This window comes from Seriola aureovittata, chromosome 6, assembly GCF_021018895.1.
Source record: "Seriola aureovittata isolate HTS-2021-v1 ecotype China chromosome 6, ASM2101889v1, whole genome shotgun sequence".
Taxonomy (NCBI): Eukaryota; Metazoa; Chordata; class Actinopteri; order Carangiformes; family Carangidae; genus Seriola; species Seriola aureovittata.
In genome coordinates this window covers 7485893-7500883 of record NC_079369.1, presented here as the reverse complement: position 1 = coordinate 7500883, position 14991 = coordinate 7485893, and the positions used below count along the sequence as shown (strand labels likewise).

The 14991-nt window shown below is 40.3% G+C and overlaps 1 protein-coding gene across 1 annotated transcript; it reads right to left on the bottom strand.

Annotated features, from left to right (window-relative positions):
- Positions 1 to 786: 786 nt before the first annotated feature.
- On the bottom strand, positions 787 to 11063 carry hapln4 (hyaluronan and proteoglycan link protein 4). The gene is made up of 7 exons (XM_056377682.1): positions 10863 to 11063; positions 9279 to 9411; positions 5604 to 5793; positions 5105 to 5277; positions 4807 to 4922; positions 4259 to 4445; positions 787 to 2097 (listed from the first exon to the last, which is right to left on the bottom strand). Exons 1-7 carry the CDS (start codon positions 10863 to 10865, stop codon positions 1709 to 1711), a joined length of 1191 nt encoding a protein of 396 aa, XP_056233657.1. The 5' UTR covers positions 10866 to 11063; the 3' UTR covers positions 787 to 1708.
- Positions 11064 to 14991: the final 3928 nt, after the last annotated feature.

Here is a 14991-nt window from a genome sequence, read left to right as displayed (position 1 = left end):
GCTGACTGACTTTGGTGATGCCTTGGCTTTTCCTCAAGTGCCATTATGAGGTTCACATTTTTGTTTTTTAGTGAAATGTCTCAACGACTTCTGAATGGATTTACATGAAATTTGGTACAGATCTTCATGGTTCCCATTGGATATATATCCTACTGACTTTGGTGTGACCAGGACTTTTCCTCTTGTCCCACCGTGACACTGATATTGTGTAATTTTGAGTGAAATGTCTCAACAATGATTTTATGGGTTGCCATGAGCTTTGGTACATACATCCATATTACCCTTCAAGATCATTTGTAATAATTTTGTTGATCCCTTAACTTTTAAGCAGGCACCATTATCAGGTCACAATTAACTTTATTACTACTTATTTCAGTTTATGATTAAACACAAAACAGATGACATACCCATCAGCCTCAGCTGTACTTTGTGTTTAGTGCTAGTTTAGTGCTTAGTATGTTTTGCTATTGGTACATAACCAGCACTAGTATTAAACAGCTGTTTACTAACCAGTCTAAAAGAAACGTCGCAAATGTTGTCATTTTCCGATAGGGGCAAACTGTAGCCCTCAATCTGCTCTGAAGAAGTAGTGCTGCTGACCAACAGCCACCACCACTCGCTCCCAGCAGGAAATCACATTGTGCAGCAGAGAAAACATACAAATAGCACCTTTAAACTGATGGAAGCAGTGCAGCATTTATTATATTCTTCCTCTCATTTAATCAGGTTTTTCCTTTAACGCCGATTTGTATCTTGATACAGAAAAAAAAACTGCACCCAAACACGTGTTGTTCAAACCAACTTTTATTTTTCTCAGAACAATTATCCATTTTGTAGTGGCAAACATACTCTGTAATAAAGCTATGTGCATGTAACATTTATAGTGCAATTGGTGGCCCAGATAGCTTAAAAGTGCACTATGTGAGGTAAATAGCAATTATTGTAGCTTTGTATTTCTGCTAATTCAGCCTCAGTGGCTACTCTCAGCCAAACTATTCATGCTCACTAAAGTCTAAGCTAAGATGCTATCATAAAATAAAGCTCTAAAGTGCAAATATTTGTAGAGCAAGTAAAATATTTACTACTTGGCCTGTTCAGCTCTGATAATGAGATTGCCAGGTCTTAGTTAATGAGAAAAATGACTCACATTGTGCCAGAGGGTTGCTAACCAAGCATGGCACCCGGTTACAGGCATTTACACTTTGTACAATCAAAACTTACAGGGCATCTTGGATTTTTTCCATACAGTGAGGCAGATCATGCTGTCTCACCCAGTAATGAATGCTTTCACCCTGGCACTGGCATTCTGGCTCAGACTGGGGCTTAGTGCTCAGGAGCCACAGTGGGGGCCAAAAATGTGCTCCACATACACGCAAACAAGGATGTTCATGGCAGACTCTCTGATCTGATGTGTGCCTGAGTGATGATCAAGCTGCTGTTTAATCTCACAGTTTTCCAGCGACAGATGTGCTTACATACTCACTCCTTAAGATGATTGACTGACTTTAGACGAAAGGAAAATCACCCTAATAAAGATGTCACCCTTAATTTTACACAGCCTCACTTCTCTCTGGCAAATCTGCAAATGAGTACATCTCGTCTGTGAGTGTTTTACTTTAAAAGCGATGAATGGAGTCTGGCTGCTAGGCGACAGTTGTTGCAGTCAAATCTAAAATTGCATCCCCCTCTTGCTCTCAGTCTTTCTGCTTTAAATCACCCTTGTAACATTCATGGGGATGCTGTTGCTGCTCTTCCTCCTTGTCAAACTATCTTTAGGGCTTTTTGTCGTTTCAGCACCTGCTCTTTCATCCTTGGTCTTGCGGAAACAGTAGACCCCATAGAGGCGGAATTTTTTATCAGGAAAGCCCAAGTGTCGGACGCCTGGCTGGGATCCTCCACAGCGAGAACGTGGGTTGACTATGGGGTAACGGATGCTGCCGTCCTCCAGCCAACCGGCTTCACAGCGGTCCAGAAGCTGGAACTTCCATGCTGCATAGAGCTGACCCACTTTGGCCACCACAGAATCATCTCGAATGCAAGCCTTCATTGCCTCCCCATAGTTCACCTTCTTAAAACGTTTGAGGAAGTACACTTTGCCTAGGGGAATATTGAGGGAGAGGAGAGGATGTTTGTTATAAGAACATGTGAAAAGGTGAAGAGAAACAGAGCAAGTGCATTGTTCAGAGAGAGAGAGATATGAGTGAGAGAGCGAAGCCCCAGAGACGAGCTGAGCCCTGAGGGTAGATATTCTCAGTTTTCCTGGCCTCTCCGCCTGATTGTGTTCAGAATATCAACTCATTCAAACAACTGTCTGGGCAGCTGCTCAAAATCAAAGGCAATACTCTGTCAGCGGGCAGCACTCTAACTCAACATTACTCTTAAAACGCTTCCATTTTTACTTTCATCTCACCTTAGGGAGACTTTTCGCCTGGCAATATTAAAGAAATGGGTGTCCTGATTGGTTTAATTGTTTTGGTGTACTGAGCTGGATCACAAGGTAGCCTCCCCTACGAAAGAAGCACAGGAGAAAGAACCAAACCAAGTCTTCTCCGAACAACTACTGCTATCATGAAAATCATGTCGCAACCTCAGCTTTGCACTTGGCTCAGCTATTGATTTTATGCTTGTTTATGTGACTGGTGGCTATTAGAGAGGCAGAATATTGTCTCATATTTCCCCAGGGGACATTCAGTAAATACCTTCCAGCTGGACGGAGACTGGAGCATCGGTCACGACCACTGCTGAAACCTCCTGCCCACAACAGACTGTCCACAATAATTAACACACAAGGGAAGCCATGAGCAATCATTTAAGGTTTCTGTCATATTACCTATTTCTCACTGAGGAATGGAATTGCTTCTTTGTCACAGTTTGGGCTGTCCCGAAACGGGTTTGCCATTCAAATAAAGAGCATTATATTTTATCTAACTACTTTTTAGAATGCATGAGAAGTTTTTAATTCTCTTTCAAACTTCAAAGAGGTGCATGCAGGCTTGAAGCCATGCTTTTCCAAACTGAATTTTTAAAATTAAAATTAAAATAAATAATAAAATTCCCTGTCAACCAATGATACAGTATGCTTCTCTAATGTGGTAAATGTCTTAAAGAAGTAGGAAATATGCTTGTTTCCTTTCTTGCCAAGAGTTGGATAATATGGTTAACACCACTGTCAGCTAAATATGAAGCTACAGCCAGCAGCCAGTTAGCTTAGCTCAGCACAAAGACTGGAAGAAGAGGAAAAGAGCTATCCTGGCTTCATTTGAAGCTAAGAAAATCCACCTACTTGCAATTCTAAAGCTCATTAATTAACATGTTACATCTGAGTTGTTTAACCTCTACAAAAACTTGTGAAAACGACAGGTCTGTACTATTTCTTTGCTGGGACAACTGCCTTCCTATCTCTGCTGTTTGCCTGTTTCTGAGAAAGAAATAGTTTGGTCACCTGTAAAAGAACAAATTCTTAAATTTTTACACTTCAGTTTTTGCACAGATTAAACAAATGTGTTTTTGAGTGAGATTTGGAGGTGGATTTTTAAAATTCTGGATAGAACCAGGCTAGCTGTTTCCCCCTGTTTCAGGTCGCTAAGCTAACCTAATGTTAACTAAAAAGACTATTAAAGACAACCTATCGTACAGACATGAGATTGGTACTAATTTTCTCATCTAACTTCTCAGCATAAAAGTAAATAAGCCCAAATCAACAAACTATTCCTTTAATAACCAATGTTGACTTGTTTCAACTGCCCAGAAACTACACATAAGTTTAATGCTACAAAAAACTAATCCAGCCTCCCACTTTCCAAAGTTTGTTTGAGCTTATGAACCTGGAGGTGGCATGTATGACGGAGACAGTCGCAGACTCTCTGAGGGAATGTGATGTAAATCAAAGAACTTGGAGATGAAAGGCATTGCTCGGCACCCAGCGGACTCTGTGGCCCGAGCAGGGCTGAATCAACACAGCTTGATCTAAATCCAATGGCCTTAGGCCTGTGAGATCACAGGCAGAGATTAGAGACATGGGCCTCATTTCCCCCACGGTCCAACACTCATGATACATCCTCTTTCTATACAGTATCACAACAATCCAGCTCCGCTCGTGTCTTGTTCTCTTCCAATCTTGAGCCACAGATGCTGGATACTGGGCAGGATATCGGCATTTAGGAGTATGATCGTGTATGAAAGCGTTTTGATCTTCAGATACACACATGCATGAGCACAAAACTGCAGCCGCCAACCTACATAACTCTCTGATTCTCACCATTGAGCTTGGAAGTGAAACAGAAAGCGTCATAACGCTCATCTTCCTTATGCCTGTAGCCATAGTTACGAACACCAGCGGGGGTGTCCTTGCGGCCACACTGGTCTCTGGGATGAGAGATAGGGTACTGGACTGAGCCGTCCTCCAGCCATCCAGCATTACACCAGTCTAGTCCTTCCAGCCAGGCCTGTGGAAGGAGATAATGTAGGTTGATGAGTTATACTGAAGGATTAAAAACATTATTAAGAGGAGAGAAAATGTGGTTTATCACCTCTGACATAACTTCATAACACTCTTCTTTAATGTGTAGGGATTTTAAAAGTGTGACGACAGACCTGCAGTAAGTTTTCAGGTCATATGCATATTCTTAATTTCAGAGTCGCTGCTGCTCCAAAGCTGTTGTATAAGGGTTGTAGCCTGTCAGTGCATCATTACATCTAAATATAGGCCTATAAATGAATGTACTTGTAGTGATCAGAGACCTCCACCCTACCCTTTTTCTTTCTGCCTTGAACATGACAGACTGTCCGTTTGAGGTGTGAATGTACCTTATGCAGTTGAGAGTGGGAGGCCAGGATGGCGTCCTGCTGTTTGCAGGCATCCTCAGCCTGGTGGTAGTTGAGCTTATAGCGCCCCTCACGGGGGTAGTAGGGAAACACCACACCTACAGTTGACAGAAACAAGTTTATTGTTGAATGTGAGGCTGTAAAATTATTAATTTCATGTACATCTCGTCTGAAGTGAAACATTTTTTGACCAACACTTTGGACAATAGCGAGTACAATTGAATATTAGATATACTGTATCATAGCCTTGACAAAATCCCAGATGGACCTAATTCCTGACCTTCTAAGTCAAGGTTGACAAATCCAGTATCATCTTCCATGTCATCGGTGACTTCACACTCATAGCGTCCATAGTCCTCCAGTGTGACATTTTGAATGATCACTGAGGCGTCACCAGGGCCCGCCTGCTCCAAAAACACACGGCCTCTGTACCCTCCAAATACACGCTGCTGCCTGTAGAGATTTCACAAAAAATGTACTTTCCTTAAAAGCTGCTAAGAACACAATTAGCAAGAAATTGTTCAAACGTAGATTTCTAGTAGGATACCTCTCTGAATAGCTTGAAAAAAAGTGTTTTCTATGAGTGGGCTCATAAAAATACTTACTCCATAGAAACATGATTTGTGATAATATAATATATTATTGTAGTAAAAGGAACTCAATCAGTCAAATCATCATACAGTATTGTTGGTTTGGGCCCTACAGCTGATGAACAGGAAAATTTAACCAAAACAATAGGTACAGATTGAATGAGTGAAAAATGTAGATGCAGAATTTACCTTCCAAGCGCCACAAAGACATCCTCAAACTGCAGTGCATCTGTCACTTTGGTCCATTTAATCCGGATGCGGGCAGGGTCCGTGTCTTCTGGCTCGTGATGGAATCTGCAGGGCAGAGTGATGGAGCCACCACGATGTGTCATCACTTTACCAGGAGCTGTCTGCACAATGACCGCTCCGGTGTCGTCCTCTGTGGGAAGGTAGAAGACAAAACTAGGCAGGATTATCAAAATAATGCATTTGATGATTGATGTTTGTAACTTGTCATCAGGGTTAAGACCTGCTTAAGACTTGGACCCAGAAACAGTTTGAACATTTATATATCCTTCTCACCTGGAATTGTAAACATATATTTCCCATATTCATGCCTGGAAGAATCATGTTATATAATTTCAGACACCCCTAAAGTGGACCATACCATTTCTTATTGACCTTGGTTGAACATCTCATCTGCCTGCCTCACTCCCATCAGTGGCTCACATCCTTAAAACTCTGTCACGTGCGTCGCACAGACAGGTAAATGTAAGTAGCAGTAGCTAATTGTCTAGCTTGTTTTGTTTCTGTTACTATCTTCTGAGGGTCTGAATTAGACTTGTGTCAAGTATCTACAGATGAACGCTACTATTAGCTAGTTTCTAACTCTTGCCTTAAGTTACAGTTTAGCTAACTAATTTTAGCTGGCTGATTGCACACCCTTTCATTTTCAGTGTTGACTTGGCATTTCACAATAAATATAAAATGTCATATATTATCAAATTTTAGCAAACACTGGTGCTCAGTCATGGGAAGTGAGACAATGGTGGACTGGCTGTTGTACAGATATGTTTTAACATCAATACAGAGTTTATTATTCAATTTTATTAGTCTTTGTGTGACTGTGTTGGTTTAGTTACTATTATAATAGACACTCTTTTCACCCTTAACTACAATTCTGAGGTACTTGGACTTTACTTTATTTTACGCTATATATATTTCAGAGGGAAATATTGTTCTTATTACTGGATTTATTCAACAGTTTTATTTAAACAAACAAGATACTTAAGAACCGTAACATTCAGTTCACTGAAGCACGTGCCTCCACTGTACTGGGTTCGCTTTTGCCCTGGAGAAAAGGTTCATCCCCCCAATTGTCATTGTAGAATTCGCACACTTGTCATTGATACAGTACTGCTCTCATGACCAGATATCTATATTCTGAATAGTGCAACTTGGTTAAATTAGGGGATAAATATTCATAAAAGTGCTGCATAAAAGTGAATGCCTAAGGAATTCCCCATTACCATTCAAATATGCACAGTTAAATCCTTTCAGTGCTGTTTGCAATCAACCTTGACACTGCCAATATCTGTCATTCATATTCTAATCATAAAATTCAATCTTTGATTCTCTTTGTGAGGGATATCACAGCACAATGCCTGCAAAATTGAATCATCGTCGGCTAATAAAGCCTGAGCTGTTTACTAGTTCAGTCACATTACACTCTCAACATTCAGCATATCAATAGTGGTAAACATTTTTTTATGAAAGGGTCCAGTGTGCAGTGTAGTCTCTCTTCTGCCCGGATCTGTCAACAGTTTACCCACTCCAAAATTTTAACCTCAGCCTCCGCCAAGAGCAAGTCACCAAAATCATCCAAGACTAATGGTAAGCACGGACTTCACCATCCAAATGGGCAATAACAAGATCTAGTTTGCATTTTTGGCAGACAATTGTTCAGACGCTGTTTGAGTTTGTACGTGCGTGTGTGAGTACCTAGGCAACCAAAGAGTACGCACATGACAAGTGAGGTGTAAACATTTAAAACATTTAATGAGCGGCTGCAAAAGGTTTTCTGCTATGTTGTGACCAGATAAAGACACCTACAATTATCCATGCCAGCCAGCAATTAGTCCTGTCACTGCTTACTGCTCACTGCAAAGTTGTTTATCACCAGCAGCCATGAAAGTTGTGTTTGATCAAAACTTTAAGTTCATTATTTCCCAACACTGAGCGCTAGGCTGCAACACACTGATGTAAAGACAAAGAACACCATGTTACCATTTGATTAAGGAGGCAGCAGTTTACAGACTGCTGTTAATAACTGATTGTGTTTGCAGATGGGGAGGGCTTGCCCCTGTCGCTGCACTAGTGACTGCTATTAGTTAGTAAGTGCATGCGTGAAGGGCTGGGAATCTGAAGACCTCTACATGCATTACACTGCCCTGGTTTGTCAGAGAAGTTCACACAAACCCGCTGTGCGCTATTTGCACAGCACAAAACAACTGACAGACAAAGTTACCAACTAACTGAAGGGTTAGATGAGACTAACAGTGAGAAAAGGAGGGTCAATATTGGACAGGTGGCTCGAAGCACAACTGCAACTGGATGATTTTGCTGCTAATAGTCAATTGTTTTCTAACATGTTTGCCACAACTTATGAGGCAATAATATGCCAGAGGTTTGTGTCTGCCGGCTCACTGTGGAGTTCCTCTGCCCCCAAGTACAATTTAATTGAGTTTTATTTATTTATTTATTTTTTATTTTTTTAGGTACTTTCGATCTAATGCTGCTTCATTTATGCCACTAATTCTCGAAAGGTTCAGAGAGAAATATCATACCCTTTATTCAACCACATTTATGCAGTGGCTCTAGTTTCTACTTACTTTGCTTAATATGCAAAGCAGCAAAGTTTGATTGTCAAGATTTTATATACAAAACATAAACAGCATCTAATCTATAATGTTGCTATTACCCTACCCAAAAAAGTAAATCAGCTGCATCTTTAAATGGCCGCTGCACATTAATGCAGTAGTTATAATTATTCAGCAATGCATCGTATGCAGTCTTAACACTCGACGTTATGAGTACTTTTACTTTTGAAATTTTGATTTTGAAGCTATATTTTGCACATACTATGTCTGTACTTTTAATTAAGTAAACAGATTGAATGCAAGATGTAATGAATCATTTTGACTTTTTGGTAATGCTGCTTTTAATCAAGTAAAGGAGTATAAGATATAAATATTGTGCCACTGACTGCAGCAAAAATAAATCTACAGTATCTCCTCTGAGCAGTTTTGTTGGGACAATACCAGGCAGGCAGGAGGAGGAGGAATTCAGTCATTTGAGAATATCTTCTAATACAAGAAAAGCTGTATATCTGTTCACTTCTGCTTTGTAGATAACATAGGCAGCCAGCTCTCATGCAGTCGATTATTTTAATCCCTGATGACATCAGTTTTCTTAGCAAGTAAATAAATGGAATTTATCGCAGTCCTCAGATGAACAGTTTGGAGCAGTGTTATTAATGGCTTTGATAACATGTTAACCTGAATTCGAGGGGAGATTCTTAGTGATAAACCAAGAAAATGAGTAAGGTCAAGTGTACTTCTACAGCCCAGTTTCACGTACAGTGTCTCAGTAACCCCTTCAAAATACTGCATTAAAACCTGCGAGTATTCCGAAGCTGCTTTTCTCCATTAAGTTTTTAATCTGGAACCCAGGAGAAGATTTAACGAGTGCTATACAATATCAGTCTATAAGTGACACCATGTTATTAAAACTGCACCATTCAGCCACCTCACTTCTGTGGGGGAAGTGTCTCTGCAGAAAGTGTATGCACCCTAAATCTGGGCCCATTTCAGTTATGCATATTATGAGCGCTGTAAGAAATATGGAAGAATAAAATGCCCTTACCAAGAACATGCACCACTTTTCTCCTTCCTTTTTCTATGTCAGCGGGGAGGGAAGTCACTGATAGGGCAGAGGTCAGGATGAAAACCACAAAGGACGTTTTCCCAAAGGTCATAGGGTCAGACCATTTTGAGAACTGCAGGAAAGAAACACAACAGAGAAACAGGAGCATCACAGGCTCACCTGAGGTGGAGAAACCTGAACAAATAGCACCCTAATATTCCAGGGGCACAATGTAGACCTAAAAATATATTGGTGAAGAGAAGCAGAAATAGGACAACAGCATGACATCCTGGTATTCACTCCAAAGAGTTGATAGCAGTGGAAACTTTGGTATGAAAGTGGGACCTACTGTACAGACACGGCGATGGAGTAAAAATTAGCAGTAGACTATAACCGCACATTTCCCTTGCACCCCGGGTAAAATCCTTCAGTCATGCTCAAACCTCCAAACATCATACCAGAGAACTCAACCTAAAGTGTTTAAATGTTGGGTATCACAGCTGGTCAGCGAGTTAGGGAAGAGGCAACAAACAACTTTCACAAAACAAGAAAATAAGGTTACTGTTTTTTGGTTTGAGAGTCATGCTCTAAAATAGCTTAGCACTCTGCTACACTCTCTAGCTTTAACCTGCCAGCTCTGTAGCTCACTGCCACAATATGAAAAAAAGAGATAGTCCTGACAGGATAGTCAAAACTTAAAGCTTGTTTGGCACTTTTTTTTATCCTCAGTGCCAAGTGCAAGCTGAAGGAACAGGAAGTATTTGGAAAGTTTTGAGGGAGGAAGGCTTGTTTCAGTAGAGGCCAATGGTAAATGGAGAAATATGTGGAGGCCAGAATGACAATAAAATCTGTGCTTTCTGTACATAGTACACATATATAATAGAGAAGGGCAGAAAATGCTACAACACATTTTAAAACTGTCAGTGGTGTCCAAAAGTCTGACAAGTGGTGTTAGACTTTTGGACTCTTGAACAATCTCCTCTGGCAGTGACCAATAATGGATCAGCTCCTTCTGGAAAGTTTCCGCTTCTTATTCTGATGAAGTGCTCATTATCTTTGTGCTCTCTCTAGATTAAGGATGAGCTTGTAGTGGATGCACAGATCACTACAGTGAGTGGCTTGTTTATTTTGACCCAATATACTGTATGTGACACCAGTGGCGATGGTGCATAATGGATTGTAAAGGAGGTAGCCCTCTGCAGAGTACAAACCTTCAACACATGCTCAGATACACGGGCTTGTCTTTTACTGCATTGTGCATGGAATAACATCATCATAACAAAGGAGTCAAGTGGGTATTCTGTTACTGTATGCACTGCTAGAGGTCTGCATCGTCAGTGTCACCTGTGAAAAATCCTCTCCTATGAAACAGCACTGCTGCAGTACATAACATCTGAATATGAAGACAGGCCTCAGTGAAGCAGAGTTACTAAAGCAGCTACTTCACATGCACATTGCACACTAAAAACAGCCCTGCTGCTGCATCATTTTTCTCAAGGTTAGTCCAGTGGTCATCCCTGCAGTTCTCAGCAAAAGAGAACTGCAGAGCAGATCCGCACTATTTGAGCACAGAAGTGAACTTACCATGGCTATCACAACAGGATTAATGCCTGGATGAAGCAGATGTGCCGCTGTGCGCCGTTTAACTCCTCAGCCAGGCTAAATGTTGTTCTGCAGCAGCACTCACCTCTCTCCTCCTCTCTCCCTCCCTCTCTCTATCTCTCTCTCTCTCTCTCTCTCACTCTCTGTTTATAGTCCCATCGCTGATCTCTCGCACTGCAGGGGAACCACCGGTGTTTGTGGGTCCCGCAGTCCTCCAGTGACGCAGCACACACTTGATTGTGCAGACTGCGTGGATAAGTCAATCACAGCAATGATTTTACACTGATTAAATGTTTGTGAATGTCTTTACTGTGTGTTATTGAATCCCATTAGTGTGACACTTATTGGTTTGAGTGTCACACTTTGTTTCAGTTAATGCAGTGAAATCTCATTAACTTTCAGAGAGAACATTGTTGCTATTAAAGGCCAATGGAGGCTGTTTGTGTCGATATTATGAATGCAGATTGAAACTGATCATTTCATTCAAGACAAATCCAATTCTTCCAAACAACTGCGGCTGAGGAAGAGAGAGATCATAAAGAATTTCCTTCATAAGTACGTTTCAATGAGGGCACAGTAATTCACATTAATGAATAATATCAGTGGTGCAATGTAACTAAATAGCCTATAATTATGTGAAGACAAATTTTTGGTAGTACGTCCATTTCATATGACAATACACTTCTACCTCAATTACTGGATAATTTGATTGTACTTTCTATATATAGATTTCTATATATCTATATATATTTATTTGGCACCTTTTGTTACTGGTTATTTTGCATTATATTCAATATATCATGATTAATATAATATTAATTCAATATATTCAATATATATTGATTAATATAATATACAGTATATGCTTGTGAAGCATACTATGAATTATTTTACTTTTGATACTCTAAACATATTTTGCTAATAATACAAAATGCACTTTTACCTAAGAGACATTTTTAATGCAGAACTTTTACTTGTAATGGCCTATTTTAATATTGCATCACTGTTAGTTTTAATCAAGTAAAGGATCTGAACATTTCCTCCACTCCTGAACAATAAGATGAATAAATACCAGACTAAACATGAATTAATAATGACATATTTACAATTACTCATTTGACAGACGCTTTCATCCAAAGCAGTGAGGGACATCACTAAAGCTTCAGTGCAGTAGGAGACCTTAGTGTTAGTATTATTATCATATCATGACTTCATCAGGGCCCATTTAAAGGGATAGTTCGGGTTTTTTGACATGGGGTCGTGTGACGTAGTCATCAATAGTCAGTGCATTACCTGCAGTAGATTCTAATCAGCACACGCCCAGTTAAAAAAGCTGACTGGTGGCAGAGCTATGTGTTGCTGTGCACATGTCAGGAAACGTAATGTATTGCCTTTTTATTTATTAAATAAAAAATGCCCACCAACTAACCTGGCCAAAAACAAGTGGTTAACAACAACACCACAGAAACAATACCCGAAAGGACACCAGATTTGATTACGGTGCAAATGACCAGGATATTCAGTGGGCTCATTGACTTTATTAGATTTGCCTTTGAAGACTGAGTCCAGCAATGGTGAGTTTGTACTGAAAGTAACCAGATTGGCTGTGCAGTTATGATATAGAGTTTCCAATATGTCAGGAAATGGTCAACAGGCTCACATGAAAGCAAATATTTTTTTTGCTTTTGCAGTCCATTCATTGAATTTTCAAGATGTTGAAAGCTGCTGCGGGGAGGCAAGTCGGCTCATGAGTTTCTGCATCCTATGCTCTTTGCTCTATATCCACTCACCAATGGAATATGTTGTTTAAGAGCATCACTGACATGTCTAACACTGAAGTCTCTTTTTAAGCACCATATGGGCATGCGGTGTGGACTCAACAAGAGCCTTCCATGATGGTTAAATAAGAGAGGCTCTTGAGATGATAGCAGCAGACAATGAGAAGAGACAGGACACTCAGCATGAGACAGCTGCACTTTGTGTTATGAAAAAACGAAACTGCGCTGATGGATACATTATTGTACGCTGTGCCGCTGAGATTCAAGTTGACTAGAGGTGTCTGGGAAGTGGACCTGTTAACTGCTGTGCATCTGCCAGAGTGACTGCAGTCCTGTGTGGCATCACTGCAAGAGCAGCTAGTACAGTTTGAGACATTAGGCTGGGTTCGCCCTGGAGCGTCACAGACCTATCAGCATGAGATGTAGCAAAAGAAGAAAAAAATAGCCCACAGACAATAAAGTGATGCTTTGTGGAAGCTAAAAACTTCAAGGTCGAAAACATTACTTTGACGGATCGCTTTCAGGCTTGAGCCAACAGCTTCAGACATCAACAGTCTATTTGATGTGTTATTTACCATGGTCTTTAATGATGGTCACTCTCAAGTGAGCAAAACATTCTCTGCCCTGTATCAAAAGGATTTAGACAAGACCTTTGCAGAGGAGTTGCTCCAGTTTAAGGCCCTCAGAGCAGAGCACAGAAAGATTATCCTTCTACAAATCTATTCCAAGTTGAGAAATGAACAACAGGCAACTTTTTCTCAAATATTGTTTTAGCAATGAGGATTTTTCTAAGATTACCTGTTACAGAGGAAGGAGGTAATTTTCTCCAATGAAATGCAGAGAAAATTAACTGAGACCAACCAATGGGGCAGAAACATCTACCTGCACTGATTCAGGGAGCTGGATTTGAGAATTTTAAATCCCGGTGTGTGGAAGCAAAATCAACATAGTTCTACTAAAGATATGGATCAAGCATTACTGTTTGTGCATTGGCGCATAAAAAGTGTCCATTATAGATGCGTTTTCAGTTCTTTCCTGGAGATGCACGGGTGAACAGAGCTGGCTATGTTGGTCAAAAATCAATGAATGCAGTAATTCAGTGTTAATGGTTAAGAATAAGTAAATATAAGTACAACAAGATGACTACTTACTGATGTATGCAGGAGTGTTGCCCACCACTAGATCATATGGTATTTCAGCATAAACATACCGGCTGAAGAGAGCTTGAGTCAAATGCAGCCAAATAGAGCAGACCGGTGCATACACTTACGTCCCACCCACCTTAAGTACACAAATTGTACACATTTATTTAGGAGCACAATGTAAACTTAAATGATGAAGACATAAAAACTTTATTTTTTTTTAAACACAAGACCTCAAGATTAAGTCATAATGCAGGACCCTTGTCATTTCAGTTGATTTTGTTATATTATGGTTCATATTCAAAAAGAAAAAAGAACAAAACAGGAGGAGAGGAATGTGCATTCAAATGAGCCACTCGACTGTCGACCAATCAGAATCACTGGTCAGACATGAATACTTGATTTTGAAGTGGTTTTGAGCTAATTTGATCCCATGGGTTGATAAATATACAAATGACATACTTTAATAACCAATGCCTTGTTATGTACTGCGTAACAAGTCAAAACATTACCTAATAGCCTCTTATTCATTTATGAATGAGGTTGTGTCACACATCCGTTAAAACATTTCCTCAAAATACATTTGCTTATATTTTAAAGGGAAACTCACTGGTAATCCTTACATCACTACTGTATGAATTCTTTAGTTGTACTTTTCACAGCCACTGCTCCACAGCTCCCCGGGGCCGCCTGCAAAGCCAAGCAGACATCTGCAACAGAGATCCCCTGTGACTCCCATCATGGGATTACTGAGCGGTTTGAAACAGCCACATTTGATTTAAAAGCCTCTGTCATACACACAGAATGCACAGCTAGCATGTGCAAGCAGGGGTGATGCCACACTTCAGCATGAAAAAGCTGCTGAGGGAGAGTGAATTAGATGAGTCTGCCTCTCTCTGTCTGTTGGCCTACTGCTCAGCAAAGTACAAGGGATAATTGCATATGAGTGGGTTACTGTTATTGATGGAGCAGGGACGGGTTGCACTGCTGTTTTAAAAAGCTTTATCTAACCACATAAATAACCCCTTTTATCTTTGTCAAGAAAACACGGTGTGTTCATTTAAATGACTGAACTGCATCATATTACTGAAAAGGTTTGGCAGATAGAGTCACAATTTGTCAATTACATAATGACATTACATGGTGTGCTGATAATCTGCTTTTTTGTCAGTCTTTTGCCTTTCATACTGA

What these genes read in the sequence shown, in the direction of transcription:
- hapln4 (XM_056377682.1), bottom strand. An exon ending in AAAAGTGGTGCATGTTCTTG is followed by an intron (nt 5,794 to 9,278) that starts GTAAGGGCATTT and finishes ACCTTCCCACAG; the next exon opens with AGGACGACACCGGAGCGGTC. An exon ending in TTTCACTTCCAAGCTCAATG is followed by an intron (nt 2,098 to 4,258) that starts GTGAGAATCAGA and finishes ATATTCCCCTAG; the next exon opens with GCAAAGTGTACTTCCTCAAA.